This window comes from Pisolithus orientalis (assembly GCF_024613125.1).
Source record: "Pisolithus orientalis strain OTSU chromosome Unknown F5J12scaffold_32, whole genome shotgun sequence".
NCBI lineage: Eukaryota > Fungi > Basidiomycota > Agaricomycetes > Boletales > Pisolithaceae > Pisolithus > Pisolithus orientalis.
In genome coordinates, this window is record NW_026260813.1 from 152,460 (window position 1) to 179,922 (window position 27,463).

At 45.0% G+C, this 27,463-nt stretch overlaps 7 protein-coding genes across 7 annotated transcripts; 4 read left to right on the forward strand and 3 right to left on the reverse strand.

The window, feature by feature from the left end:
* Window positions 1-1,643: 1,643 nt before the first annotated feature.
* F5J12DRAFT_906910 (uncharacterized protein) lies at window positions 1,644-2,179 on the forward strand (the record flags this gene model as incomplete). The annotated part of the gene is made up of 3 exons (XM_051748840.1): window positions 1,644-1,769; window positions 1,791-2,018; window positions 2,066-2,179. 3 exons carry the CDS (start codon window positions 1,644-1,646, stop codon window positions 2,177-2,179), a joined length of 468 nt encoding a protein of 155 aa, XP_051597097.1.
* A 2,878-nt stretch (window positions 2,180-5,057) lies between these two features.
* On the forward strand, window positions 5,058-5,444 carry F5J12DRAFT_895665 (uncharacterized protein; the record flags this gene model as incomplete). Its single annotated transcript, XM_051747853.1, has 2 exons — window positions 5,058-5,149; window positions 5,204-5,444. 2 exons carry the CDS (start codon window positions 5,058-5,060, stop codon window positions 5,442-5,444), a joined length of 333 nt encoding a protein of 110 aa, XP_051597098.1.
* Window positions 5,445-6,539: 1,095 nt separating this feature from the next.
* On the reverse strand, window positions 6,540-8,605 carry F5J12DRAFT_785033 (uncharacterized protein; the record flags this gene model as incomplete). The annotated part of the gene is made up of 11 exons (XM_051743159.1): window positions 6,540-6,762; window positions 6,817-6,920; window positions 6,967-7,074; window positions 7,167-7,358; window positions 7,408-7,475; window positions 7,506-7,527; window positions 7,554-7,721; window positions 7,756-7,782; window positions 7,843-8,002; window positions 8,059-8,302; window positions 8,353-8,605. 11 exons carry the CDS (start codon window positions 8,603-8,605, stop codon window positions 6,540-6,542), a joined length of 1,569 nt encoding a protein of 522 aa, XP_051597099.1.
* A 501-nt stretch (window positions 8,606-9,106) lies between these two features.
* Window positions 9,107-9,934, forward strand: F5J12DRAFT_725140 (uncharacterized protein; the record flags this gene model as incomplete). Its single annotated transcript, XM_051741599.1, has 3 exons — window positions 9,107-9,547; window positions 9,598-9,669; window positions 9,725-9,934. Coding segments are annotated over 3 exons (723 nt in total), but the record flags the coding sequence as incomplete, so codon positions are not given.
* An 8,691-nt stretch (window positions 9,935-18,625) lies between these two features.
* Window positions 18,626-18,871, reverse strand: F5J12DRAFT_725117 (uncharacterized protein; the record flags this gene model as incomplete). Its single annotated transcript, XM_051741593.1, has 1 exon — window positions 18,626-18,871. One exon carries the CDS (start codon window positions 18,869-18,871, stop codon window positions 18,626-18,628), a length of 246 nt encoding a protein of 81 aa, XP_051597101.1.
* Window positions 18,872-18,982: 111 nt separating this feature from the next.
* F5J12DRAFT_678575 (uncharacterized protein) lies at window positions 18,983-19,180 on the reverse strand (the record flags this gene model as incomplete). The annotated part of the gene is made up of 1 exon (XM_051740220.1): window positions 18,983-19,180. A coding segment is annotated over one exon (198 nt), but the record flags the coding sequence as incomplete, so codon positions are not given.
* Window positions 19,181-25,845: 6,665 nt separating this feature from the next.
* Window positions 25,846-26,695, forward strand: F5J12DRAFT_725033 (glycopeptide; the record flags this gene model as incomplete). The annotated part of the gene is made up of 7 exons (XM_051741584.1): window positions 25,846-25,937; window positions 25,990-26,005; window positions 26,063-26,139; window positions 26,249-26,365; window positions 26,428-26,457; window positions 26,513-26,547; window positions 26,604-26,695. 7 exons carry the CDS (start codon window positions 25,846-25,848, stop codon window positions 26,693-26,695), a joined length of 459 nt encoding a protein of 152 aa, XP_051597103.1.
* Between the last annotated feature and the right edge of the window lie 768 nt (window positions 26,696-27,463).

The window sequence follows — 27,463 nt, forward strand, 5'->3', positions numbered from 1 at the left end:
AAAGAAACCAATCACCCATTAACTAGTGCATTTATGTGAAGGGGAAACTGGTATGGAGGTCAGGGTGAAGCTAAACCCTCTCTCACTCCAGGTACCATGGGAGGGATATGCTACTGAGCTACCAGGTTGCACATTCCTGGCCTTCTATCTGGCACTGGATATTTCCTTTAGTCATATATCATCAAATAACTCCTTCCCAGTGATCCCCAATTCAGCTCAGAGTACAGTCTGGCCATCCTTCCTGTGATACTGGGGGAGTGCCCAGGAGGGTTGTGCTTCACCTGAGCATTCAGGCAGGCTTTTCTTCAGCTGTGATGTAGTAGTTAGTAGGTGATTGGTTTGTTCATGATAGGATGAATGCCAGATTGGACCTCCACATTATTCTCAGCTCTCACAGTACTGATTAATTCCAGGATACATGGGGCTTTGGTGGGGAAACAGTGCAGGAAATGACTTCCAGCAGGTTTCTGAAGAGACCAATGGTGCTGATAGCATATTCTATTGATTATACTATAGTGTACACCAGCATTTGCTGAGGTTGCCCTGAGAGTATGTCCCTGATGAGCCAGAATGGTGATTTCTTGACTTGTGTTAGAGCAAGGAGGCTTAGGGGTGCAAAATCACTGTTTGGCATTGTTTCTTTGTTGACAAATCATTCAGTAGACCATGTAATACATTATTTAAGCATTGGTAAGCATCTCACCATGTTTTATACGTGTTCCCAAGGACTACATCTCCAGTATATCACAAAGTTACATAATTGTCCCGATGAGCTCTCATTTTCATTTGGGTATTCTGTCATCAGTTTCTATCCAAACATTATGTAATATGGCTCATCAGAGAGCCATGACCAGCTGCTTTGATCCATCCACAAACACCTTGACTCAATAATGATAGTTCACTCACTACACCATGATTAATGACAAACATGCACACATTGGGACAATTTTGTGAGCCACTGTAGAAGCAAGGGAGGTGGTCCTTCTTATACTTGCTGTTCTGGAAATGCTCAATGACAATCCCATGCAGAGTGAATTTGCATGCCATGTGGACTTGCAGGATAAATTTTTCTGTTGTAATTGCTGGGTCAAAGGGGCAGACTTGGGTCCAGTGATGCAAGATCTTGCAGACAAGATGGTAACAAATCCTGTAGATGCCACTCACTCAGTTGAGACCAGATTACAAATGTCCAAGTCAGAAGTCTCTGTACATGAAGATTGTCCATCAAAAAGAAATGGTCATTGTTCAGAGACAATGCAGGACCTTGTGGATTGTGCATGGTGGTTTCTTGGGGTATGTTTACCATTTGCTAGCATACATATGTATGATAATATTTGATTTCCTTCAGACCAACACACCACACATGCATGCAGATGTGATGAATAGGCTCCACAGTATGTTCCACAACATTGCTTCTGGTATGAGCAAGACATGATATGCCAAAATGAAGGCCAAGACAGGCATCAAAGACACATATGGATGTTTTCATTGAGTGCATCATCAAGTGCATGAAACATATCTGTGCTGGGATGGTCAAATATACTGAGGTTGTTGATGCAATCCTTTGGGGCCATCCCCTCAAAGAGTTCATGAGTCCAGTCTGGAGAATCAAAGGTAAGAATGCTCCACAGTACAATCTTCCAATGCTGACATCAATTACTTGTTTATGGCTTGATCCTTATCAAGATACCCCAGTGGAAATCTTGCATGTCATATTGCTTGGATTTGTGGAGTATTTCTGGAGAGACACAATTTCCAGGCTGAATGATGTACAGAAGGCAGAACTCTAGGTTCAACTCACATCATTTGATGTCTCCAGACTTGGCATCCCTGATTTGGCAGGTCAAACGTTGGTTCAATATGTGGGCTCCCTCACCAGATGTGATTTTTGCACAATTTCTCAGCCTGCACCATTCATCCTCTATGATCTTGTTCCATGTGAATGTTACAAGGCCTTCCTTGCCCTGTCTTTGCTTGTCCCTCTGGTTTGGCATATTGACAACACCAAAGAGCACTTAGTACATATGTGATGTTGTCTCTCTGCTGTGACTAAAAATTGTTTTAGGGTATTTTTCAAGCAGCAATTGATTGCATCCTCAACTGCACAGCCTGCTGGACACCCCAATGGTTCAATAAACCCAAGTTTCACATTATTTGCCACCTGCCCCACCATATCTGACATTTTGGTCCTGCAATTCTTTTTGCTACAGAAAGCTTTAAATCTTACAATGCTGTCATCCATAACCACAGTATACACAGCAATAGACAAGCACCACAATGAGACATTGTCCATGGGATGGCCTGATGTCACCATGTCTGCCATTTTTTATCTGGTGGTAGATTTCATGCTCAAGGGCCCATAACCACTGAACTTCCCTATAGTAACAATGAACATGAATGGCTTGTACCTGGCTCTGGGGTGCATCATTGCTTAACATCAATGTGCCCTCTTTCACAATGTGATTGTTGATTTCTTCAGGTTGGCTGATGACAGAGTTCCTGCTGAAGCAGGTGAGCTAACCATGATATGTAACATTGTTGTATGAATGGACTCAGTGTCAAACCCATGCCAGGTTCATGTATGCCTGACAAAGTATGTCTGTGGCCACTTGAAAAGACAAGTACAGCTTTTTGAGTGCCACATGCACTACATCCCATTGAGTGCTGACTTTATCAAACTTGTCATTCTGTCATGGCATGAAATGGTGATATGTGCTGTCTTGGCAATTTTATACTTGCAAGAGACACTCACACAATCAGCTTGTTACTCCCCATCATTGGATGCCTTCATGAGATTCTTCAGATATATCACTCACCAACCCAGCAGCAGGATCAAGCTTCTTCATTGTTGGTTGAAATACTCTATGTCATTGGCTCTGCAGGCACCTATCACATGCTGTGTATACAACCATCTGGTTGGGTCATGCTACCAGCCATGGACAGCAACCTCTTTCATACATGATTCACCACTTCTCATCTGTATTTTTTCCCCCTGAAGGCAATTATTGTTGTGTCAATGTCCAGCATAATTGTGCTGGACAAGGATGTACTGGTTTGTCTTCATGACTTATGTGCAGGCCATGCAGATACTTAATGTCTGTGCATCACACATGATCTCATATCCTAATAGCAACAGTATTTGCTTTTTATTAATAGGTGACACCAATGACACTGTTTGGTCCCCCAACAGAGTAAAGATACAAAAGATGTGTTGCATCAGCTTTTTTTAATTCTGTCATTTGTTGCTATCTTCACTCCAACAATGTCACAGCAGCACAATAATTCATATGGCAATCATGCCACCTTTGAAGGTCTGGGCTCAGGTTTCTCTGCACCAGAGCTCAGGGTGCATCAAGGCACAACAGGCAAGTGATGTGTTGTCAATGCACAAGGAGAAAGGGACATTTCATCTGATGCATCTAAAGGGACTCTGCATGCTGTACAAGTGAATGTGACATGCATGATGATACCTGATATATCCTATGGCTCACCCAAGGCTGCAGGTTTTGATATGTGGCATCCAGCCTTACAGGTGAACATGATGTGTGGGCTAAGGATCCAGATTCTGAGGTGTTGCATCCTCCCTCAGCCTCATGTGCATTTTATGGCACTGGAGGTGATGAAGAGATAACATGCTTTGCTCCTGATTCGCAAGTCCTAGAATCCCTTGGGATATGTGTATGATGTTGTGGATGGTGCAGCAGCCACTGGGTACACCCTTATGTTCACCTTCTTCAAGGTGACACCCAGGGGGACTGAGGTCTCCAAAGATCTGAACAAGCACTTGAAGTTATGGGCTCAGAAGGTTGCAACCCAATTTGAACTCAAGACCCCTCAATGCTTGGAGCTTGGCATGCTCATGGATGTAAGTCACCCATGCCACACAACTCAGCTGTCCTTTTGACACTTCTCCACATGCACACATCAGCAACTTGACAAAATTTCTGAAGGGCTGATTTCCTTCTGACATGCTGAGGATCTGAGAAACTGAAGTTCTGAAATTCTGATTTCACATCTGATGTTCTTATGACCTGAGAAAATCTGATATCAGAAATTATCTGGAGTTCTCAGATTTTTCAGACCATCAAACCAAAATTCAGAACATCAGAAATAAAATCAGAACATTAGAGTTTCAGATATTTTGTCAAGTTGCTGATGGCTAGATAGGGAAAAATTTGGAGACTGAAGATCTTCATTTGCAAATCTGGTAGCAGGTAACCAGCTACAAGCTCTTAAATAGAGTAGACAAGATCAAGGCAGAGTCAATGACTATGATGGCTGTGGTGGATATGGCCACTGAAGGGCTCAGAAGGGCATGCCAGCTAACTGCAGACCAGATGGTAAGTTTTGTATGCATGATCATGTCTTACATGCTAAACATGACCACCAGATGCAAAACTGATTATGTCCAAAGACATGCTTGTGCAAGCAGGTCAAACAAAATACAAGTTGCTTCATGTAGATGTCAAGGCATGTTACTATTAACTCTGTTGGTTACATGTTCTTACACACCACTACCAGTGAAACAGGAACAACTTGAATTGTGCACAGATACATCAGGATTCCTGGATGTGTTTGGAAACCTTGCAAAGGAACAGCTACTGCATGCAGCCATTAGAAAGGAATGCAGCAACATTCAAAGTAAGTTCAAGTTCCACACACTGGTGAGTCCTAGGTGGCATTAATTCTTTGTGTATGCAGTAACTCTTTTGATATATATAGTTGCTTGACAGCATTGGGACAGATGGAAAGCAGCCCATGACACTGGAAGAATTGACATGGACAGCACTTGGACAATAGGTGGGTTTAGGTTCAAACTGAATATCAATTGCACAATGCATGTCTAGTATGGTCTGTAATATTTATCTGGTCACCAATATTGATAGAGCTCTCAGCAAATGTATGGGACAGCACATTGATACATCTGGGGGTGAGGCATAAATGATGAAAGTGGGGGCAAGAGTGGTGAAGAGGTAGGCACAGATGCTTCTACAAGTGAACTGCCTGCAAAACATGCTAAGTCAGTAAGTAACAAGCCTCCCCCTGGAAGAGTGGAGATGGGCCAGGACTTCTGGAGTGCAATGGACTATCTGTTGGCAAAGGATCTTGAATGGAATGGAAAAGACCTGAAGAACAAGAAATGGCATGAGTGAGTGGCCATGGGACAGTTCCATGCTGATCACTGATATGCATGGATGTACAGGTTTTTCAACAAAATTATCACTCAGGATCAAGAACAGTATGGCAAGAATGCTGGAACACTTTTGCCACCTCTCCTCAGCATGTACACTGAGTCATTTTGGGCCACACCCACTACCCCATTGCCTGTGCCCCACACATTCCATACCTTGTATCATGCCCCTTTGTGTGTGGTGTTGTACAGTAGCTTGGACCATCTGTCTGGCCCAGACAGTACTGGGAACCTTCTGGGCAAGGATTTTTAGAAGTTGTTCATCTATACTACACTGTGCTATGGTAACCTATGCATTGTCATATGTTCATATGTATGCATTCCATGTTTTTCAGATGAGGAGTACAAATGTGAATGAGCAGAAGAAATTAGAAGTCAGCAGGAAGTCCAAAATGATATAGATCCCAGATTTGTGTCTGTATCAAGTGGTGTTTGTGGCTGCCACAATTCCCATCAAATTCTGTCAGATACAAACTGCATGCCATAGTGCCTGGTCACAATCTGTCATTGCATCTGACATGCATCAGCATCATTGCTGTGTCTATGGGGTGGCCATGTACTGTTGAGGGAGAAACACTTGGTCTTTGACCTACAATGGCATTTGAAGGAATTGGAGCCACTGCAAAAGAGACTAATCAAAAAAGGTTCCTTGGTAATGGCAGATATGTGAATGGTTGTGCACTGTTGATGTGCTGCATTTGCATTTGATTGGCATTCTCCCCTTAAGATGATATCCTGAGAAACAACCACATGTATTCAAGGTAGGTGACAAATGAGTTGTATCCTCCAAGGGCACCAGAGAAGAAGAAAAACCATGTGCCATCATGATAAGAGTATATGTACAGACTGTGGATGAGCAATCAAACTCTAGGATTTGCACCTCCTGATATTGGATTCAAAGGGAGCCAGTACATAAGCCATGACAGAGACACAGCAATACTGCTCAGATTCCATACCTTCATGGATGCTGAAGTTGAATGTAAAATGAATGCCACCAGTCAGGCATTCTCTGGTCAAGGTTTGGTGTGGCACGGAATTGCCATTTCATAAGTGTTGGGGACAGCCCAAAATGCATCAGCAATTTGTTTCCCTGACTGTGACAACTGCATGGACTGTCAACAGATCCAACAGACTAACAGACATCATAGTAAAGTGACTGTGAAAAGGCATGTCATTTATGTACACAGTTTGTACACAGACTGGAAAGTTCACTCACAGTTGCACACAGTAAGCACACAGACAGATTAATTCAGACATAACAGTAGGACAAAGGGTATAGCAGGGCCAGACCTCTATCTACATGATCAGGTGCCTTTCTAGCTCTCTTGCCTACTGTGAATTATTTGCTTCATCTCCTCACACTGTCCAGTGTCCAGTGATTAGAGATCAGTACATCCAAGCCAGAACATTTAAAATGCTTGCCTTCAATGTCCAACTCAGCCTTGATGTCAGAGGACACTGTGATCAATGCCTGGTCATCAATCATGTTGCCTTTGCCTGCCACTGATACACTGTAAGGTACCTGGGCTTGCCTAGAATGGATGGCAGCACTGCAGTATTCCTTAGCCCCACTGACAATTTGGTCAAATTTTTGGTCTCCTGCTTTCATGATCAATCATGTGTACAATGAAGTCTTTGTGCCCCATCCAATGTCAGAGAAGCTTGCCTTGGACTGCTTGGTGGGCACCTCTTTGGCTCCAGTAGAATACAATGTTAATGCCTGCTCGACCTGTAATGATTGCAGCTCAGATGTTCACCTGAATAATGCCACATACTGATGTAACAGCTAAGACCAGTGCACCCCTTGGCATTTCATAGTCAATTGACTCATGATAAGTCTTGTTGTTGACCACTGAAATATCCCTGATGTGGGACACAAAGGTCTGCAGAACAAGTGGTGACAGAAATGACTTGGAGACCTAAACAATTTTATAACAGACTTTGATCTGTAAATGGATACTTGAATGGGACTTACACTATACTTGTTCCCTCCTAGATGTTCCACACTACCATACATGAATGGAAGGCTCAGACTGAGCACAAAGTCAACATATGCCTTCTGTTCCTCAGGATTTTTGTATTTCAGGTCTGAAGCCCACAGCACCTCAACAGCTTCAATCCCTGCCTTGCTGATGTGTGCATGCCACTCATAAGTCTTTTGCATGCACTAGCCAAGATTGTTAGTAAAGCCATTAATGTCAAGTGAAAGTCCTTACCAGACAATAGACATGATCATCCTCATCAAACCAGTGTGGCCAATCTAACATGACCTTATCCCATATTCCTGCAATTTGTCAATGAAGTGATCAGGTACCATCCAGGGATTCTCCAATGTCCTGCAATAGAGATGGAGCAAAGGAACCAAAAGCTTCATAAATTGGGCAGCAGATCCCTTTGGCAAGTTTTGATGACTAGGTTGATTCTTTGTAGCTGTTGCATTTGCGATAGGAGCACTGTGCTGTAAGCACTGTTGAGGAGTGTTAGCAATGATCTTGGTAACAGCAAGGGGACCCTTAAAATGTGTTAGCATCTGTATAGAAATTAGGGATGCTGTAACTACTTACCATGGTATCCTGTGCCCCAGCAGGTTTCTATTTCTTCTCTTGCTCATCAGGGAGGCCATTGAATTTATCCATCACACTGCCATTGACCTGGTTACCTCTATAAGTAATGTGCTCACCAGTTTGAGACTCTATGTGACATTCATGCTGGGCAGAGTCCACAGTTTTTCCTTCCTTGTGAGAGCATGAGAGGCCAGATGGGTGGTTGCATTTCTTCTTCTTCTGTGGTGGCCCCAAGGCAAAAATAACTCTAAAAGATAAACAAATATATTAGTTCAAATAGCTAGGTTATAAAAACATACTCACGCTGCATCACATTTGAGCTTGCACTTGCCTGTAGCTGCAATGACAGAAGGTTGGGAGGGAGCAGCCTTGGCCCCCAGTTTGGCCTTGGTAGTAGTGTGGGCAGCTTCAATGAGGTGGCATGTGATCTTGGCTGGCTTCCTGTGTATTCCCATGGTCTTTTCATCCTCACTCCCCTCTGCGGCAACATCAGGATTGGTGTGGTAGTCGTCCTCACCATGGATTGACTCAGACCCAGTCTCAGATCCTTACAAGCCAGGTAAGCATCATTTCCCCCATGTATTGGAGTACTTATACCTTTGGCAGTTTCAACCTCTTGGGCCTCACCATTGTCCTCATGACCTGGGGTGTGCTGCAAGGTCTGCATGCTTGAGATAGCATCATTGGATGTGGTCTTCAATGTTGGCTGTGACTTTGATGGCCTATTCACTGCTGATTTTGGATTTTGAAAGTTCATACATTGTGTTTTCATCTGTTCATGTAGCTGATCTTCAATTTCAGCCACTTGACAAATATTTGCCTGCTGCTGGAGTCTAGCAGCTGCATGCATTGCATTTTGTGTGGCATGCTCTTCTTGGATGACCTGGCTACTTCACCTTGGGGTGGGGAGGTCAGGTACTCCAGGGTGTTGGTCTTTGTTTTTTGCATGGGTGATGATGTGGTTTGGCATGACAAGGTAGTGGGTTAGGCAGGGACCTCTTACCATCTGGTCAGTCTTTTAACCTATCCCTTTTTTTGTAGAATGCTAACATTATGGTTTCCACTGATCACAGTTTTTATTTTATTTTATTTTATTTTAATAGAATGCAGAGGGCCCTGGATGTGTTGCTGTACTGACCTGAAATGACATGCTCACCTACACTGACAACGTGATATTCATCAAGTGCCTGTACTGGAACCACCAGAATGACATGGTTCCACAGCCAGTGGCTTGGGAGGCTACAGCTCTGAATTTTTGGGTGCTGAGCTCCCTGATCAACATAATCAGTGCATTAATTTCCATTCCATTCTAGATGGTACATATCATCCTCAACAATGCTGCTCATGCTGACACTGTGCAGGGTCACCTTGTGATCCATGTGGACAGGACCTCCTGCCTTCTGTGCCACCACTGCCCTTTGAACCATGCACCCAGGGTGACTGGATGCCTTTTACCAGTTGGGTGCAATTTGAACTTGCCAAATTTTTGTACAAGAGTGTACAGATGTCTGCTGGCAAGACAGATATGTTGATGGATATTTTGGCCTCACTGTATGATCACCAGGACCTGCCATTTGTGTCACATGATGAGTTATACAAGTCTATTGATGCTATACCATATGGTGACTGCCCTTGGCAGTTGTTTTCAGTGAAGTACTCAGGCCCATTGCCCAAGGACCCACCATCTTGGATGTTGGCAGACTATGATGTATGGTACCAAGATCCACTAAGTCTACTTGAACAACAATTCAGAAACCCAGAATTTGCTGATGCAATCGACTATGCTGCAAAAGTGAGTTTTACTGATGTACATTGAACAATATATTAACACTAGTATCACAGGTTGTAACAGATGAAAATGGCTGGCATGAGGTCTGTGACCTCATGTCAGGTCAGTGGGCATGGGATCAGTCTGTGAGTCTATGCATTCATGTTGTCTTCCTTCAGTGACAATATATATATTGTCCAGGAACTTATTGCCCAGGATCCAGATATGCATGGGGCCACATTTGCACCTATCATACTATGCAGTGACAAGATGATGGTCAGTGGAGGCACTGGAAACATGGAATATTACCCACTATACATATCCCTTGGAAATGTTCACAACTGTGTCCATCACTCTCACAGCAGTGCCCTGTCCATTTTGGCCTTTCTGTCCATCCCCAAAAGTAAGTGACCATCTTTTGACTAACTCTGAGGCTCATTCCAATTGCCAACACATAGCTGGTCCCACACACAAAGATGACATCAACTTCCACCACTTTTGCCACCAGTTATTCCACTCATCACTTGCTGCCATCCTTCAGCCAGTCAAGGACTCAATGAGCAAACCATGAGTGACACAATGTGTGGATGGCCACTTCTGCTGTGTCATATATGGCCTTGGCCCTGACCATATGCAGTTGCATGGCACAAAACAGCAGTCTTGATAGTGGCAGTGGACCACAGGCACATGCCCACAGCAAACAACTCCACATGACAATGGACCCATGAACCCTATGGAATGATTATGGGATTGTAGGCAGCATCAAGGTAAGCTTTATTGATATGTTTATTTGATATTAATGGCAACTTTTTAAAGCTGTTTACAGCCCATTTTCCTCATGCAGATATACATGAGTTGATTGCACCTGACCTCCTCCATCAATTAATTAAAGGGACATTCAAGGACCACCTTGTTACCTGGGTCAATGAGTATCTAGAGCAGAATTACCCCAGGCAGCAAGCCTTGGAAATTATAGCTGAGATTGACCACCAGTTTGTGTTTCACATCAGGACTTAGATCATTCACTGACTGGTAACCATTGCTCACAAAGCAGGCTTTCTGCCATACCACCATTCCCTGGACTACACTGATTCCCAGAAGGTCGAGGATTTAATAGGTGGACTGGGGACAATTCAAAGGCATTGATGAAGGTGAGTAACCTAAAATGTATTCTGATAATTGCAGGCTAAGTCAAAAACCATCATGATAGATTTATTTACCTGCCATCACCAGCTTGGTCCCAGATGCAATGGTCTGTGCTATTGCAGCCTTCCTCAAGTTTTTTTACATTGCATGAAAGTCTGTCATCACTGAAAGAGACCTTGATGCTATTGATGATGCAGTACACTGCTTCCATCTTGAATGGGAGATTTTCAAGGAGGTTGGAGTCCATGAACATTTCTCACTTCCTCGCCAACATGCCATGGTTCATTACCACACATTGATTGAAATGTTCAGCATACCCAATGGTATTTGTTCCTCAATAACTGAGTCTCAGCACATCAAAGCTGTGAAGGAACCATGGCACTGCTCAAATCAATATGAGGCACTCAGGCAAATGTTGCTCACAAATCAACAACTGGACAAACTGGCTGCAGCATGCTTAGTATACTCACAGAAGGGTATGTTGGACAGCACTTTGGTTCCAGCAGTGAGAAGAGAGGATATTGCCACAGAGGATGGCAAGGATGGAGAGGAGGAAGATGAGTCTCAGGTGGTTGAGGGAGACAAATTAGATTATGATGTCCAGTTAGCACAAAAGCCAGGTGAGTATGACTTGCAATGTCCATGTTGTGCTAGCTAACTGTCTGTGATTTCTTTTAGTGCAGAATATACCTCATGTGAGCAAGCTTGTGGCTGCACACTATGGTTATCCAGAACTTGTTGAGTGCACCCAGCACTATCTATATGACCAACTCAACCCCAATGCAGAGATGTCTGGAGACCATGTCAGTCTTTGTCAATGTCCATCCTTTGATGGTGACATCAAGGTGTTCAACTCTGTGTCAGCCACCTACTATCCACCCAGCAATCATTCAGGACATGGCAGAATGCACCACAATGTCATACACTGTACACCACAGTGGCAGGGTGGGCCAGCATGATATGATTGCATATTGGTAGACAATGGTGGTTCAGATAATGATCCACTCTGTGGTCTGCTCATCACTCATTGTTTACTCTTTTTCTCATTCAAGTTTCAGGGCCATTCACACTCCTGCATTCTGGTCAAATGGTTTCTACCATTTGGTGATGCACTGGACCCCTTGACAGGAATGTGGGTTGTAGTGCTGGAGGTAAATGCTGCTGGACACCATGTCTGAGCAGTCATTTCCATCAAATCTATTCTGCGAGGCATTCATCTAATTGGAGTGTTTGGTGCAGATTTTTTACCCATTACATTTCACTTCTCACAATCTCTCAACACATTTAATGCATACTATGTCAACAGGTATACTAGATCATCACTCATACACAATTTGTTAATTTGAATGAATACAATATCTGTCATGACATTCTGCAGACACTGAACAATTTATGGTGGTCTGTGGTAGCCTGTGTGTACTGAAGAAACTGTGGTGGTCTGCAGTGGTCTGTACAGAATATGTACACTGGCTGACAGGTCTGACAGTGTGGACAGTCAGTCAACAGTCCATGCAGATGTCACAGTCAGGGCAACAAGTTGCTGATGTGTCCACATCATGGAAAGTTCTTGCTGAAATATGCATATGAACTCGAAAAAGATGACCCACCCTTGAGTGCAGACCACAAACACAAAGATGTCACTTGATCTTTCCTGCTTTTTCCTGCAACCAATGCACACCCAGGAACTGTGAGGGGTCTTGCAGTTACTGGGTGTACATTGTCTATGTGTGCTGTGGGCCAGGGTGTGAAGAAGTTTGTGGGGTTGCAGAGGGAAACCCAGAGAGGAATCTGTAGGGAACCTCAATAGTCTGTCAAGCTACTTATATTGAGTATAGTACCTGTAGGGAACTATACAAGTTAGTAAGGATATTCTATCTATGTAGAAGTGTACTCACCCTCAGTAGTCTATCACTGAGGGACTAGGTAAATTTTACTAGTCTATGGGTGCGCTCTAACAGCTTATGTAAGCGACATGATCATGTGCCTAAGTCCAAGTAAGGACAGGGGTCATTTCACTCCTACAGGGTGTACTTTCTCTACATCAGGAAAATAACACCTTACTATTTTTGACTTTTTGTGACTAATGTGACTTTTTGGGAAGGAATCTACTATCATTACCCATGTCCTGCAGGCATGGCTGCACTGTTCTTGCTTATTTTGGTCTTGTCAAAACCACCTAATTCATAGCTTTCAGTAGATACCACATACATTCAAATTGATGGAGGTTCCAAAGAGTTATTGTGATTTTTCTCTCAGACAGTGTGCATCACACCAATGGCTCAATATCTCTGAACTTTCAGACATTTTCTAGTCTTCTTGGCTTAGATATATCATCACTTAGTTGTCTCAATAGATTCTGTTCTCTTTTTGTTCTTCAAAATGCTGTATATGGTCAAAAAAAAGTACAGATAGTAGGTTCCTTCCCAAAAAGTCACAAATAGTCACAATCACTGCAGAAATGAAATTTTAGTGGGGGGGATAATCACATTCTTTAAATGTAGATAATCCAACCTTAAATTTTTTTTGTAAGATATAACCATTAGTCTGAGCAAAATCCAACTAGACAATTTCTGAGTAACATGTCCAAATAATCCCATGTAGGTGAGATCTGAATATAGACAATACACCAATAACCTGACCTCTTGCATGACACATTTCCCGACCCCGATTATGCTCAACTCCATTGGCCATAGTCCAATGATATTGCTATCTGAAAAGTGGCCCTTGCTACCTTTCCAACCCTCAGAAAGACAGATGGACTTAGTGATTTTTTCCCTTGGTCTCCATGTTCACCATGAGCAAGCATTTTGTATGTCCATCTGCCTGTACTAATCCATTTGGTGTACTTATTCATTCAGATATTGATGCTAACAAGACAGTTTCTACTTCACAGGCTGATGAAATTGAGCTCATCAATGTGATATCCAAATCAACCACCATCCAAAATCAGCCCCATGTTATTAGACTTCAGGTTCCACCCAGCATCCAGAACATCATGGTATCTTTTGAGCCAAAGTTTCAAGGTCCTGTAGTATGTCATTTGCCTCCATGTTCTAGGATTGTGTTCACTCACCTCACATTCCAGACCATAGAATTTTTGTTGACTACCATGTTACCAGAAGATCCATTCATCATCAACTCCTCTCACATCATTAGTAATCAAAAACATGTCATCAATATTAATGAGAGTATGAATGTTATCACTGGTGAGGTCAAAATCAAACCTGCAGATGCCAACCAATCTGCCACCACAGTGAGTTACTACATGTTTAATTTTCTTGCTAATGCATTGCATAGGGCCCTGCCAGGATGTTGCCTGCAGCTCCAATCTCTGCCCTCTTTGATGTTGCAGGAAATGCTTCTCCCAGTGACAACCATATCAAGTCAACAAGTGCCAAGCCCCTCATGCCTCATGCCCCTGTCATCAATAACAGTGAAACCGAGCCTGAAAGTCAGGAAGGGACCCCTAGGCTCCTCAAGGTAAGTTCTAATGGACCATTCCTCGCTTTACTGATGTTGTCTTTTAGAAAGTCACTTCAGAATTACCTGTCTCCGCTGTATCTGCTCATGGTCCTCACTGTCCCCTCAAGCATAGCTTCACACCTGATAGCTTTGCCAAATCTGAGGATATTGGTAGCATCAGCACACAGTTCCTCTGTGTATGTTTTCTTTTTTTCATTTTGCATCATTATGTACTCATGTTATTACCTTACCTAGGGCAGGTGGGCTCAGATAAGGGAGAACCTCATAGCTGGGCAGGAATGTTACAAGCTGATCTTTGCTGATACTAGCACCCCCCCCACCAAACACTCTTGCAAGTAGTACCTTCATCTTTGTATGTAGAAATTTGCCTTCACAAGTTGTATAACCAGCATGTATGTGATCTTCTTTTTTGTCCACATGAGATCCTGTTCCTGCCCATCCACACCTGCACCCACACCTGCACCTGCACCTGCTACAGTGCATCACCCACATCAATCAAGCTATCACCTCAATGGGGTTCTGGCAGTGCCATTGCAAGTCCAAAGGATGCTGTGGGGCTCTAGTCCCTGCCCACATTGCCTTTGCCCATGAACATGCTGATCTCCATAAAGCTACTGAGGCATCAAAGACCCATCTGCATGTGGCAGGCCTCTGTGTTGTTCCTTCAGCCTATAAAGACCACAGGTCTGTCTCACAAACATTTCCACACCCTATATGCTCCCCCCCTCCACTTCTCTGTGCTAACAGTGTTTTCTCTGACCCCCCACATTCCTTGACTAGTCCTGTTGAGCAGGAAATGCTTGATCACAGTACTTTAACTGGTGAGGACCTCGATATTCTGACATTTGGCAGTGATCTACCCAACCTGGGTCCTAATTTTCACAGTCCAGAGGCCCTCCTTTTGGCAGTTGACTATTTTCAGGAGTACAACATGTGGATGTCTACTACTCATCGACCTCTAACATCTTTCGATGCTTGTCATCTCCCATCTGACTCAGAACAACGTGCTTTCAAACATCAGCTGTGACAGATCAGAGATCAAGTTCTTGACAAGCAAAACTTGGTATGTAATGATGGTCAGCTAGAAGCACCCCATGACCTCGGCTTCACCTGGTCCTATCCTGATATAGACAATGAGTCTCATCAAACTGACCTGGCTGATGAGGCTCTTCCCCACCTCACACATGATGAAGATGATCCAGACCCATTCTTCATCAATGAGGAGGTGTGAGCAGACAAGGCCAACCTCGCAGAATTGCCAGACCATGTCACAGTCATTCATGCAACTATATCATGGCTTCACCTCTAATTTCATCTCCCATGTGTTGCTTGCAATGCACTACTCACTATATTCTCACTACTTCTTTTGTTCTTCAGCTCAAACTCAAGTCTTCTGTTCACAACTCTCCATTCCAGCAATCACATCCTCAGTGTCAACAAACCAGTTCACATGCTACCTGTCTGTCCAACATCTCATGATGTATATCTGCCTGCCACATCACTGCTATGTCACAATATGTGCACTTCCTGTAATGTTGATTTGTTTCTTCCAGGGAAAACCCTGTGGGGTAATGCATGCACTTTGAAGACACCTATCATCAAGTACTAGTCACAAATGGATCCAGAATGCAATCCAGCATGCACCCACTTGTATCCACTGATGGTCTGATGCTTTGACTAGGAGGCATGAATGGATCATCTGGATGGCCAGGGAGGACATTAGAGTGCCCTGATACATGCCCACTCAGACGTGCCTGAGAGTACATCTGTCTACAGCACAGAAGATGTGTTTGTATGTGCTGGATTCAGATGAGGGGGCTGGGGGAGCAGTGAACAAGGGCAGCACCCAGGGGGGGCGACCATTTTCGAAGTGCACCATGTAGTAGGCACTCTGGATATAATCTGATCTTATTATTCTGAATAGTGCAAGTGAAGACAGCAAGGATCGATGTGATGTATACAATGTGACTCATGTACATATCCTATACTCACAGTGTAATCTGCTTAGAATATAGTTGATGCATGTTGGAATTGTCATGATGATAAGTTTGCAAATCCAACCAGATTACACTTCAAAACAAGAACACCTCATGATGATTCTCAGACATATTATTAGCATTTAGTACTCTTAGGATATAGTATGGCTATGGCCTATCACCCAACTATCACCACACCTGATTAAAATCCCATCTCCACAGTGAATAGTCATAAAAAAAGTCAAAAAAAAGTCACAAAAAGGTCAAAAATAGTAAAGTGTTAATTTCCTGATGAGATGCAGTCTAGCTGGAGGTGGACACTGGGAGATTCAATGAAAGGATGTCATATTAGCTACTAGACTAGCATAGTGTACTGTATATGCACCTGGGAGATTAAATGAAAGGACAAAGAAACTCCCAGGGCCATGCAGTGAGGGTGTGTATGCTACTGAAAAAGGAAAGTCAAGTCTATGAGTGCAAGTCACTCACTTCACTAGCAGTACCATTCATCACTCCCACTCAACAAGCATTCAGTGCTCCCCCACTCCAAGTGCATTGTGGAACTTCTTGAAGGTGTCTCGAGGGAGTTGTTTGGTGAAGATGTTGGCTAGCATGTCTTTGGTGGGTATATAGTGTAGACTGACTTCCTTGCTAGCAATGCATTCTTGGATGAAATGGTGTTGGATGCCAATATGTTTTGCATGCAAGTGGTTGACCAGATTGTGTGCAAGTGCAATACACCCCTGGTTGTCAATGTGGAGCATTGTTGCTGACACCTGTTTGAACCCCATTTCTTCTAGTAGAGTTTGAAGCCAAATGGCTTCTTTTGTTGCATTCAATGCAGCCATGTACTCTGATTCAACTGTGGACAGTGCAATGGTAGGTTGTTTCTTTGATGACCATGCTACCTTGCTCCCAGCTATATCAAAGATGAACCCACCAATTGATTGCCTGGTATCTGGGTCCTTGGCCCAGTCTGAGTCTGTCCAACCAACTAGGTCAACCCTGTTGGCACCCTGGCATCCAAGGATGAGTGCAAAGTGTGCCATCCCCTTTAAGTACCTCAAGACCCACTTTATTGCTTCGAGGTGGGTCTTTCTGGGACTTGCACTGAACTGTGACAGGACTCCTATTGCATGCAGGACATCAGGCCAAGTTTGTGTGGCATATATGACAGACCCAGTTGCTTGGATGTATACAAGTCCTTTTGCATACTCTAGGTAGGCCTTTTTCTCTTCTGTTATTTGTGGGCTTTGTGTGGCTGACAGGCATTCACACATGTTGAGTGGAGTTGATACAGGGTTTAAATTATGCATTCTGAAGCATTTGAGGACATCATTAATATACACATTTTGATTCAGGGAGATAGTGCACACCATGTGGTCTCATTTGACCTGGATACCTAGGATATAATGAAGTTCCCCTAGATCAGTTATTTCCACATGTTGTGCAAGATCCTTCTTAAAAAATTTGAATGTGTGTACAGTCCTTTCCTGTGACTGCCATGTCATCAACATAGGCCAGGACCAGCAGCACAACATTGCCATTGTCACACACCAAAGGTGTTTGGTGAGGTGGACATGGATACAGCTGATGAATGGAGATGAAGACCATAGCCCTCATGTGAAGAAGGACAGCCAGAAATGTTGGCAGTCATCCCTCACACAAGAATGAGTCATCAGTGCCAAAGAGAAAGAAAGGGAGCAAGTTAGGCACTGGTTAAAATTCTTAAGTGCCTGTGTATGGCATTCTGGTTTTTGACATATCTCCACTGTCTCTGCAGATACCAAGACCATTCCCACACTTGCTTGTAGTGCTCAGCCACATGATCCTACCTTCCAAAATTGGATGTGGGGTTGGAAGGGGTCATTGGTGACACTTTCTGTTCAGGTTTGAAGCATTTTTCTGGTGCAAAGTCAGATGATTCAGTTGATGTGGGTGAGGGGGGTGGTGATGACAGTGGTGATGAGTCATTTGAGGCAGGTTCTTCTTTTGCTGCTGCCTTGGGCATCTCAAGCCTCTTATTAATCTCCTCCACAGATGGCTTGAACAGATCATCAGGTGGCCATCATGGTTCACTGCCCTCAATTACTGCCAGGTCATCTGGCTTCATGTCCTCAATGAAGCAGACATCTCATGTCATGATTAATTTCCCTGTTTCAACTTCTTCTAGTCTATACCCCTTTGTTTCATCTGCCCACCAACCCAGTAGGCAGCACTTGATGGATGTAGGTTCTAGTGTCGCAAATTTATTTGGTCCATTGTCATGTGCCCCCATTGTAAGCAGCATGTAATGGACCACTTGCCATTATAATGGTCAGGTTTGGCTAGATTATAGCAAATATGTAATATTTTATCTAAGATATAGTGCAAATGTGTAAAATATTATGTACAAATACCCATTTTTGGCAATCTTTCAATGACACATGGGTGGCATTGGCATGGCTTATAACAGAAGTGTGAACAGCCACCCTTAACATGTATTATAAGGTTCTTATCACATGCCCAAGAAATTTGCAACAAGCTTTTCCCCATGAACTTTCTTCAGAATATTTGCATAAGCAGTTGAGCCAAAAATGCATAGGTGGGATATGTCTGGTTTGTGGCCACCCCAGGCATGGATTGGGACAGTTTCTTGTAGTGCTGATGTGGGCAAGAGGTTGCAGATATGTACTGCATATATAAATGCTTCTCCCCAACACCATAGGTCCATCCTGGCAGAGTGCAGCATGCATCTCACCATTTCAAAGTAGGTCTTGATGCTTCATTCAGCAATCCCATTCTGTTCCAGGGCATAGGGCACTGTGGTCTCATGTAGGATACCATTTCATCAACAGAAGGATTCTACTACTGAGTTGACAAACTCAGTCCCATTGTCTGAGCACATTTTCTTCAGTTTTAAGCCTGACTGCCTCTCTAACATTGCAACTACTTCCTTCAAGGCACTTGCAACCTCCTCCTTTTTCTCAAGGAGCCATCCTACTCTGAATTGGCAACTAGCTTCAATGATCACCATGGCATAAGCATGCCTTGTCCAAGTCTCAACTGACATAGGACCTGTGATATCCATGACAACTAGTTCCATTTTCAAGTAGACAGTGTTGCTGACCTTAGGGAATGGTAGCCAGTGCGATTTGCTGAGGACACAACCCTTGCAAACATGGTCAAAGTCCTTGGGTGATGTGATATCGAGTCCATTGACAAGGTTCTTCCATGCCATGGTTCAAATAGCATCTAGGTGCAGGTGGCCCAGCTGACAGTGCCAAACCCACATGCTCCCACTGGCAATGGCAGCAAATGTCACCTCATGATCTATCATGTCAACATGGTAGAGTGTTGCAGTGGAGGTTGGGAACAATGCATGGAGTAATTCATCTCCCCCAAGGGTTACAGTAATTCCTTCCTCATGGCTGTGGTGCCTGGCTCCTGCCCACTGTAAGGTCCCCAAGCTGACCAGGTTCACAGCAAGCTGTGGTACATGCAGCACACCATGCAGGATGATGGTCCTGATCCTGTCAGGTAGTCTACACTTCAGTTCGACTGACCCTTTCCCAGTGACAGGTATGTCTCTTGCATCCCCAATGGAAATAGTCTCATCCAATTTGTTGGCAGTAAATGATTGGAAGTATTTTTGGTCACAGAACATGTGCACTGATGCACCACAATCCAACAGCACCTCTGCAGGGGCAGCTGTAGGGCTGCTCGACACCATGTATATCTGTCCGACTTCTCGAGTCCCTAATTCCCAAAGGTTTCCAACAGTGAGGTTTGATTTCTCTTCATTTCCTCACTTGGCTTTCTCATCCTCCTCATGGTGTGGGCATTTACTAGCCCAATGGCCAGTGGCCCTGCAGTAGCAACATATGTCGTCAGGCTGGGGACCCTTTCCTTTTCCCTTCTTCAACTTTTTACCACCACTCACATGCAGTGCAGTCTCAGTCCCTGACTTTTCCTGTGTGCATCAGTTGGCCTCTGCCTGGAGCTTCATGCTGACAATCTTGGAGGTGAGCATATCTAGCCCAAACAGTTGAATCTTTATCAGCTCCCATGTTGGAGTCTTGGGGAGTGATAGTATGAGTGCACGTATGATGTGGAGGTCTGGGAGTTCCTCATCAGTAGCTGTGATGCAGTTCCAAATATCCAGCATCTTTGCTATGTGGTTGGCCATTGGTGTTCCATCAACATACTTCTTGATGTAGAGTTCTTCAAAGAAGTAATGAACATTTATCTTTTGTTGATTGTTGACATGAATTTTTTCCCAGGTGTCCCACATTTCTCTGGCACTGCAGCACTCCCTGACATGTGGCCACTGCGACGGCTCTGCCACACCCTTCATAAAACCCTGTGCCACCTCATCTCAGAGACACCAGTCGAGGTACTCCTTCCTCACTGCTCTAAACTCTGTTGCAGTCATGGTAAGTGGCTGCACTTCGGGTGGTTCAGATGGGCATAGTTTTCTTCCATCTGTGATAAGCCATAGGTACTTTGACTGTAGAATGGATTTCATGTTGACGGCCCACTCTGCATAGTTTGAACCAGACAGTTTGGTAAAACAGAACAAGTTGGCTGAGGTTGAAGTTGACATGGTTATAAAGTCACTGGTGGGGCTCATAACCTCACAGCAGACACAGTCTAGCTGGAGGTGGACACTGGGAGATTCAACGAAAGGACGTCATATTAGCTACTAGACTAGCATAGTGTACTGTATACGCACCTGGGAGATTCAACGAAAGGACGAAGAAACTCCCAGGGCCGCGCGGTGAGGGCGTGTATGCTACTGAAAAAGGAAAGTCATGTCTATGAGCGCGAGTCGCTCACGTCACTAGCAGTACCATTCGTCACATGACAGGCTGGCCGAACACCGCGAGGAGAAGATTTTAACGACCATCGCTCGTGATCTGGCAGATCGTGACTCGGCGTTTCGGCGAGCACTTGCTGATGTCGTCTCAAAAGACCATTCTCTCGAAGCGACGCGAGACGCGACGCAGCAGTGGCAGCGACTCATCTTGGAACCGCTGTCCAAGGTTAATAGAGAAATCGTTGGGAATGTAGTCGTGGTGATCGACGCATTAGATGAAAGCGGGACGGACGCATCAAGGAGTCGTATCCTGTCCCTTCTTGCGTCTGAGGAAGCCGCACATCTGCTGGCTAATTTCCGCATTGTTCTGACATCCAGGCTGTTGCCGGATATCGAGGAAGCCTTCAACGATTGCCAACATGTAACAGTAACTTCTCTTGATGGGGTCCCCCTGGCGTCTGCTAAGCGTGATATCCATCTATTCATTTCTAACGAACTCTGTCACCGCCGCTTCAAGGATACCATTGGGCCCAAGGAGATAGATCAGATTACTCAGAAATCTGACGGCCTGTTTCAATCGGCCAGGTTGGCTTGTGAGTTCATCAAGCGGAAAAGCGCCGGACGAACTCTGCGGGAGCGCTTCGACGATATAATTGCTCTTCGGTTTGGAGAGGGGGACACTTTTGGACAAAACTTACACCATGATATTGGAGAGTGCCATACCACCGACAAACCGGATATCACTGGCTCGGTTCCGTTCCGTGATGCGACAAATACTGACAACATTGGTGCCGCTGCCTATGTCGACTTTGCAATTCATGCGCAAGCACTTTCCCAACGAGGAGGACCACTATGATGTTGTTGTCATCCTGGAGTTCATGGCACCAGTGTTGAGTGGCATCACTGACTCTTCCCCCATTTGCCCTCTCCATGCATCTTTTCCTGACTTCCTGACGGATCAGTCACGGAGTGGGAACTACTTCATCGACACCTCTGGGGCATATGACCTAGCCTTCGCCTCGCTGCAGATTCTGTGTAAGGAGCTGCAATTCAACATTTGCGGACTAGAAAGCTCCTACTTCAGCAACTCTGAAGTCCCTGATCTACAACAACAAATAGACAAATTCATCACATGCCATCTATCCTATCCGTGTCAATTCTGGGCCCAACATCTGCAGACGACTACCTTTGACTTGGATCTTGCAAAGTTAGTGGCAATTATTGTGGGGAGTGCAAAAATTCTGTTCTGGCTGGAGACTCTGAGCATTATTGGGGAGTTGGGAAAAGCTGTGGATGCTCTGATCTGCACTGCAACATGGCTACTAGTGAGTAATCTACACTTGGATTCACATAACATGCCCTAACATCAAATCAAAAGGACCAGCCAGGGTTTGAAGATACATTAGGAATGGTACAAGATGGGATCAAGTTGATTTGGAACTTTGGTGGTGCAATCTCACACAGTGCTCCACATCTCTACATTTCTGCATTGCCATTCACTCCTTCAAACACAAGACTGTCAAAAATTCTCTTGCCAAAATTCTGCCAACTTCTTGGAGTTCCTGTGGGAGGGCTAAAGGAGTGGACAGCTACCCAGCTAGCCTTAGACCATGCCAGTGTGGTTACTTCAGTTGCATTCTCCCCTGATGGCAAGAGGATTGTCTCAGGGTCACATGACAACACCCTGAGGATCTGGGATGCTGAGGGAGGTGTGCAGATTGGCAGCCCTCTTGAGGGGCATACTGATTGGATCCAGTTGGTTGCATTCTCTCCTGATGGCAAGAGAGTTGTCTCAGGGTCAAGTGACACAACTGTGAGAGTTTGGGATACTGAGAGGGGTATGCAGATTGACAGCCCTCTTCATGGGCACACTGGTCTGGTCAGATCAGTTGTATTCTCCTCTGATGGCAAGAGGATTGTCTCAGGGTCAGAAGACAAGACTGTGAGGATCTGGCATGCTGAGAGGGGTGTGCAGATTGGCAGCCCTCTTGAGGGGCATACTGGTAAGGTCTGGTCAGTTACATTCTCCCCTGATGGCAAGAGGATAGTCTCTGGGTCACATGACAAGACTGTGAGGATTTGGGATGCTGAGGGAGGTGTGCAGATTGGCAGCCCACTTGAGGGGCATGTTGATTGGGTCCTATCAATTGCATTCTCCCCTGATGGCAAGAGGATTGTCTCAGGGTCAAAAGATAAGACTGAGGGTCTGGGATGCTGGAAGGGGTGTGCAGGATGGCAGCCCACTTCAGGGACATACTGATTGTGTCCAGTCAGTTGCATTCTCCTCTGACAGCAAGAGGATTGTCTCAGGATCATGTGATGATACTGTGAGGATCTGGGATGCTGAGAGAGGTGTGCAGATTGGTAGCCCCCTTCAAGGGCATGGTGATATGGTCTGTTCAGTTGGATTCTCCCCTGATGGCAAGAGGATTGTCTCAGGGTCAGATGATTACACTGTGAGGATCTGGGATGCTGAGGGATGTAGGCAGGTTGGAACCCTTGTTCAGGGACATGCTGGTGTCATCTGCTCCATTGCACTCTCCCCTGATGGCAAGAGGATTGTCTCTGGGTCACATGACAAGACTGTAAGGATTTGGGATGCTGAGAGAGGTGTGCAGATTGGCAGCCCACTTGAGGGGCATGTTGATGCTGTCTGGTCAGTTGCATTCTCCCCTGATCAGCAGAAGATTGTCTCAGGGTCAGATGACAAGAGGGTGAGAATTTGGGATGCTAAGGAAGGGGTTCAGATCTACTGTCTTCCCCAGGGGCATACTGGTGCAGTGAGCACAATTGCATTCTCCCCTGATGGAAAGAAAGTTATCTCAGGATCATTTGACTATACCATGAGGGTATGGGATACCCAAATATATGAGGATATGATCACCAGCCATCAAAAGATGAAGTTGTCTGCATACTATCCAGAAGGTGAGAACTACATAGCTGTTATGTATTGTATTGTTACTCAAGTAATTTCAAGGCTTTAAAACCCACCCCATTTGCTCTTCTTCAGTGCCTTCACATGCACTGCATGACAGTGAACAACTCCTTGATGGGTTCCAACCTGCAGATGTTGATGGTTGGCTTGAGCCAGTCAAGCTTCATCCTGATGGATGGTTCAGGCATCCAAAGGGAGGGCTGCTGCTTTGGTTGCCACCATCATTTTGGGCACCATTTTATTCAAGTTGCAACAAAGTTGTGATCCCAAGTGATTGTTGTACAGAGCTGGACTTGGGCTACATGGTTCATGGAGATAAGTGGCACAAGTGTCTGAAGACAGATGCCTGAATATACAGCCTAGATACATTGTATTGTTTTAAAAAATTCCCTTGAAGCTTGTATATTCATTGTTTCAATAGCCTTTTCACTCAATAAGCACTTGTCCAATCTTCAGGGACAGAATATCTTGTGCAACAAAAATGGATCTTAAAATGATTTCAGTGGTATATCATTCAAGGTTTGCAGACAGCATAGAGAACACCTGCAATAGCAGCTCTGCACATTTCAGGGGGCCAGCCATTCACCATTACCCCACCACATAGTTAATGATGTTCATAGCCAAGCCATGGAAATGAGTACAAGCAGGAATGATCAGGAGTCAGCCTAAGGTGATACTCAGCCACTCAAAAATGTCAACTACTGATAAGGGAGAAAGAATTGGTGACACAATGCAAAAGAAACCAAACAGAAAGGGTTCCTTGGTGATGGCAGGCAGCCATGCAGATGCTTGTGCATGTTTGATGTGCTGCATTTGTATTTGATGGGCATTCTCCCCACAAGATGATATCCTGAGGAATGATCACATGTATCTAAGGTAGGTGACAAATGAGTTATATCCTCCAAGGGCACCAGAGATCATGAGACGAGTGTATAAGCCACTGTTTGTAAGATTCACAAGAATTAGATCATTCGATCAACAGACGGTGGAAGAGCAATCAAACTCTAGGATTCGGGCCTCCTGACATTGGATTCAAAGGGAGCTAGTGCGTAAGTCAGGACAGAGATGCGGCTATACTACTCAACTTTCATACCTTCTGGATGCTGAAGTTGAACGTTAAATGAAATGCCGCCGGTCGGCATTCTCTGGCCGAGGCTTGGTGCGGCATGGAATCACCATTTGGCTATTAAAGATTAAACGCTAGGGACGGCCCAAAGCGTCCTCCTCACGGAAAGTTCTCGCCGAAATATACAAACGAACTTCAAAAACGCGACCCTCCCCTTCGCCCTCGCATTGTCACGGCCGATGATGACCGTATATGCAGAATTCGACCCACCTGTCGATGTGCTGAACTTGAGTGTGGACCACAGACATGAAGATGTCACTCGATCTTTGCCTCAACTAGTACTATGTACTTACTTGTTTAACGTTTGCTTTTGTCAGCCAGGTTGTCACCGGGATCACATGCAAAAAAAATGATACTGCTTACTACTACTGTTCTCGTGCCGGCGGTAGCGAGTAATCTCTTTCTTTCTTTCATTTGCGAATGTCGCATTGCCTATTCCAACGGAACCGATGTCATGGAACTCACGGTCCCAATGGCCTATCGCCCTCGGTCCCTTGGTGACATGCTGCGATACAAGGTTAAGATGGCAATTCGACTTCCTGACCTTGGTGGGTCCGAGACGATGGATCACGGATATTGCTTCAAACACGATTCCACGCCGAGAACGTGAGCTCGTCTCGCTATGAGTTGGCAATGGCATTCCGGGATTAGGAACCCGCACGGAAATGTGAACTGGGCAAGGATGTGCATCCGCACCATTGTTCGCAGACGCCCAAAAAGGAAACTGCTGTGTTGGGTTGAAGCACCCTATCAACGCCCGGATCCCCGACACATAAAAAGATCCTTGTTTTCTTTTTACCACCCCTTGCTGCATTCCCCCCACCTCCATCCCACTCTTTTTCGTCTCTCTTTCTTACAATGAGACCTTCTCTCGTTTTGGCTTTCGTCATTTCCTTCTTTTTTACTGTCGGGGCCAGTGCAGAATCGCATACCATCAAATTTGTCAATCAGTGCGTTGCGTGTCTGCAACGACTCACTCTTCGCTGACATTTTATATCTCAGGTGTGGTTATGGTACAGTAAGTGTGCTTAGAACGAGTTGACTACGCCCACATAGCGTTATCACTTGCCTTCAGCCAGCTTTGGTACTCAATGGCAACAACGTCCTCAGTGGCGACCAGTACACGAGTAGCGGTCCGTTCTCAGGCATCGCGTGAGTACCCTCGCATTGCACATTACACCTGCATGGAACTCAATTATTTTCTCAGATATTTGCAGACAGGTGAGGAATACACGCCGCCGTCGTAATCTCCGCGGCTGAGCATGCCAACAGGCTACTGCAATACCAACGGAGAAAACTGCACGCTCGTCGAAATGACCCTGATAAACCCAACATGTGCGGGATGTGGTTCTAGCGCCGACATTTCCTTGATAGCTCCGTGAGTACAGTCAGGTTTACATTGCATCTTACGTTGACATTTGTTGACGAATTTCATTATAGCCATGCCTACAGTGTCGAGTCGTCCTTCTCGTGAGCACACATAAAGCTATCATCTGTTTTACGGTGTTCTGAAAGTACTACTTAGGTATTACAGCGGCTGTGATGGCGTTGGTCAAACCTGTGCGTTTACGGTCGTTCACGCGTATTAAACCCTTCGTTATGTAACCTCCATCCAGGCGCAAGTCCAAACTGCACCCAGAATGCTTTTTTCGTGCCCACTGACAACTTTGTGCAAAAGGAATGTCAAGCTACCGATGTGAGCGATTGATCCATTTGCAGTGTTGTATGGACATTTTGGTTTGACAACGCCCTCTAGGTGGACCTCCTGATATCGTTTTGTGTGGAAGCTTCCGGTTTAGTTGGCGGGTCGAGCTCAGCCTCTTCCACTACTCCGAATGCACCAACATCGACTGTCGCGAGCTGCAACGCCGAAATCGCAGCCAACTCCCACGCCAAGCCCATCAACTACCAGTCATTCCTCTACCACAATTTCTTCGACACCGAAGTCCACCCCTACGGCAATCTCTGCGGCCTCCACGGGACAACAATGTACCGCGGGTTCTAGGCGCAAGCGTCAGGTCAAACGCGGTCCGGAAAGCGCTCGTCGCCGCCGCCACGCCAAGAGCTCGCCTCACCAAGCATGACTTCTTCGTAGCGGTTATTGATAACTGTTATGCGAAGCTGGCGCTCGCCCTATTATGATTGTCGACTCGCAGTTTTTAACCCTCTAGATTTTAGTGCACGTCCAGTTCCGGCTCTCTTCTATGTTGTACTCTATACTATTGGCCACGCGAGCAGTCGTGCCACAGAAGGTCACAGGTGACCGTCTCCATTCATTGTAGCATTCTTGTCCACGAGGCTGCTGACCCTTGACGGGTTTCGCTCTGTAGCTCCATACCATGTTTTACGTACATCACGTATTGTTTGATACATAGAATCATGTACACGATGGCTACAAGTAACGTCGTTTCATAGAATGCAAGTAGCCGTTCTTGTTGTTCGAAGTCATACGGGCCTGCATCTACCACCGGAGAAT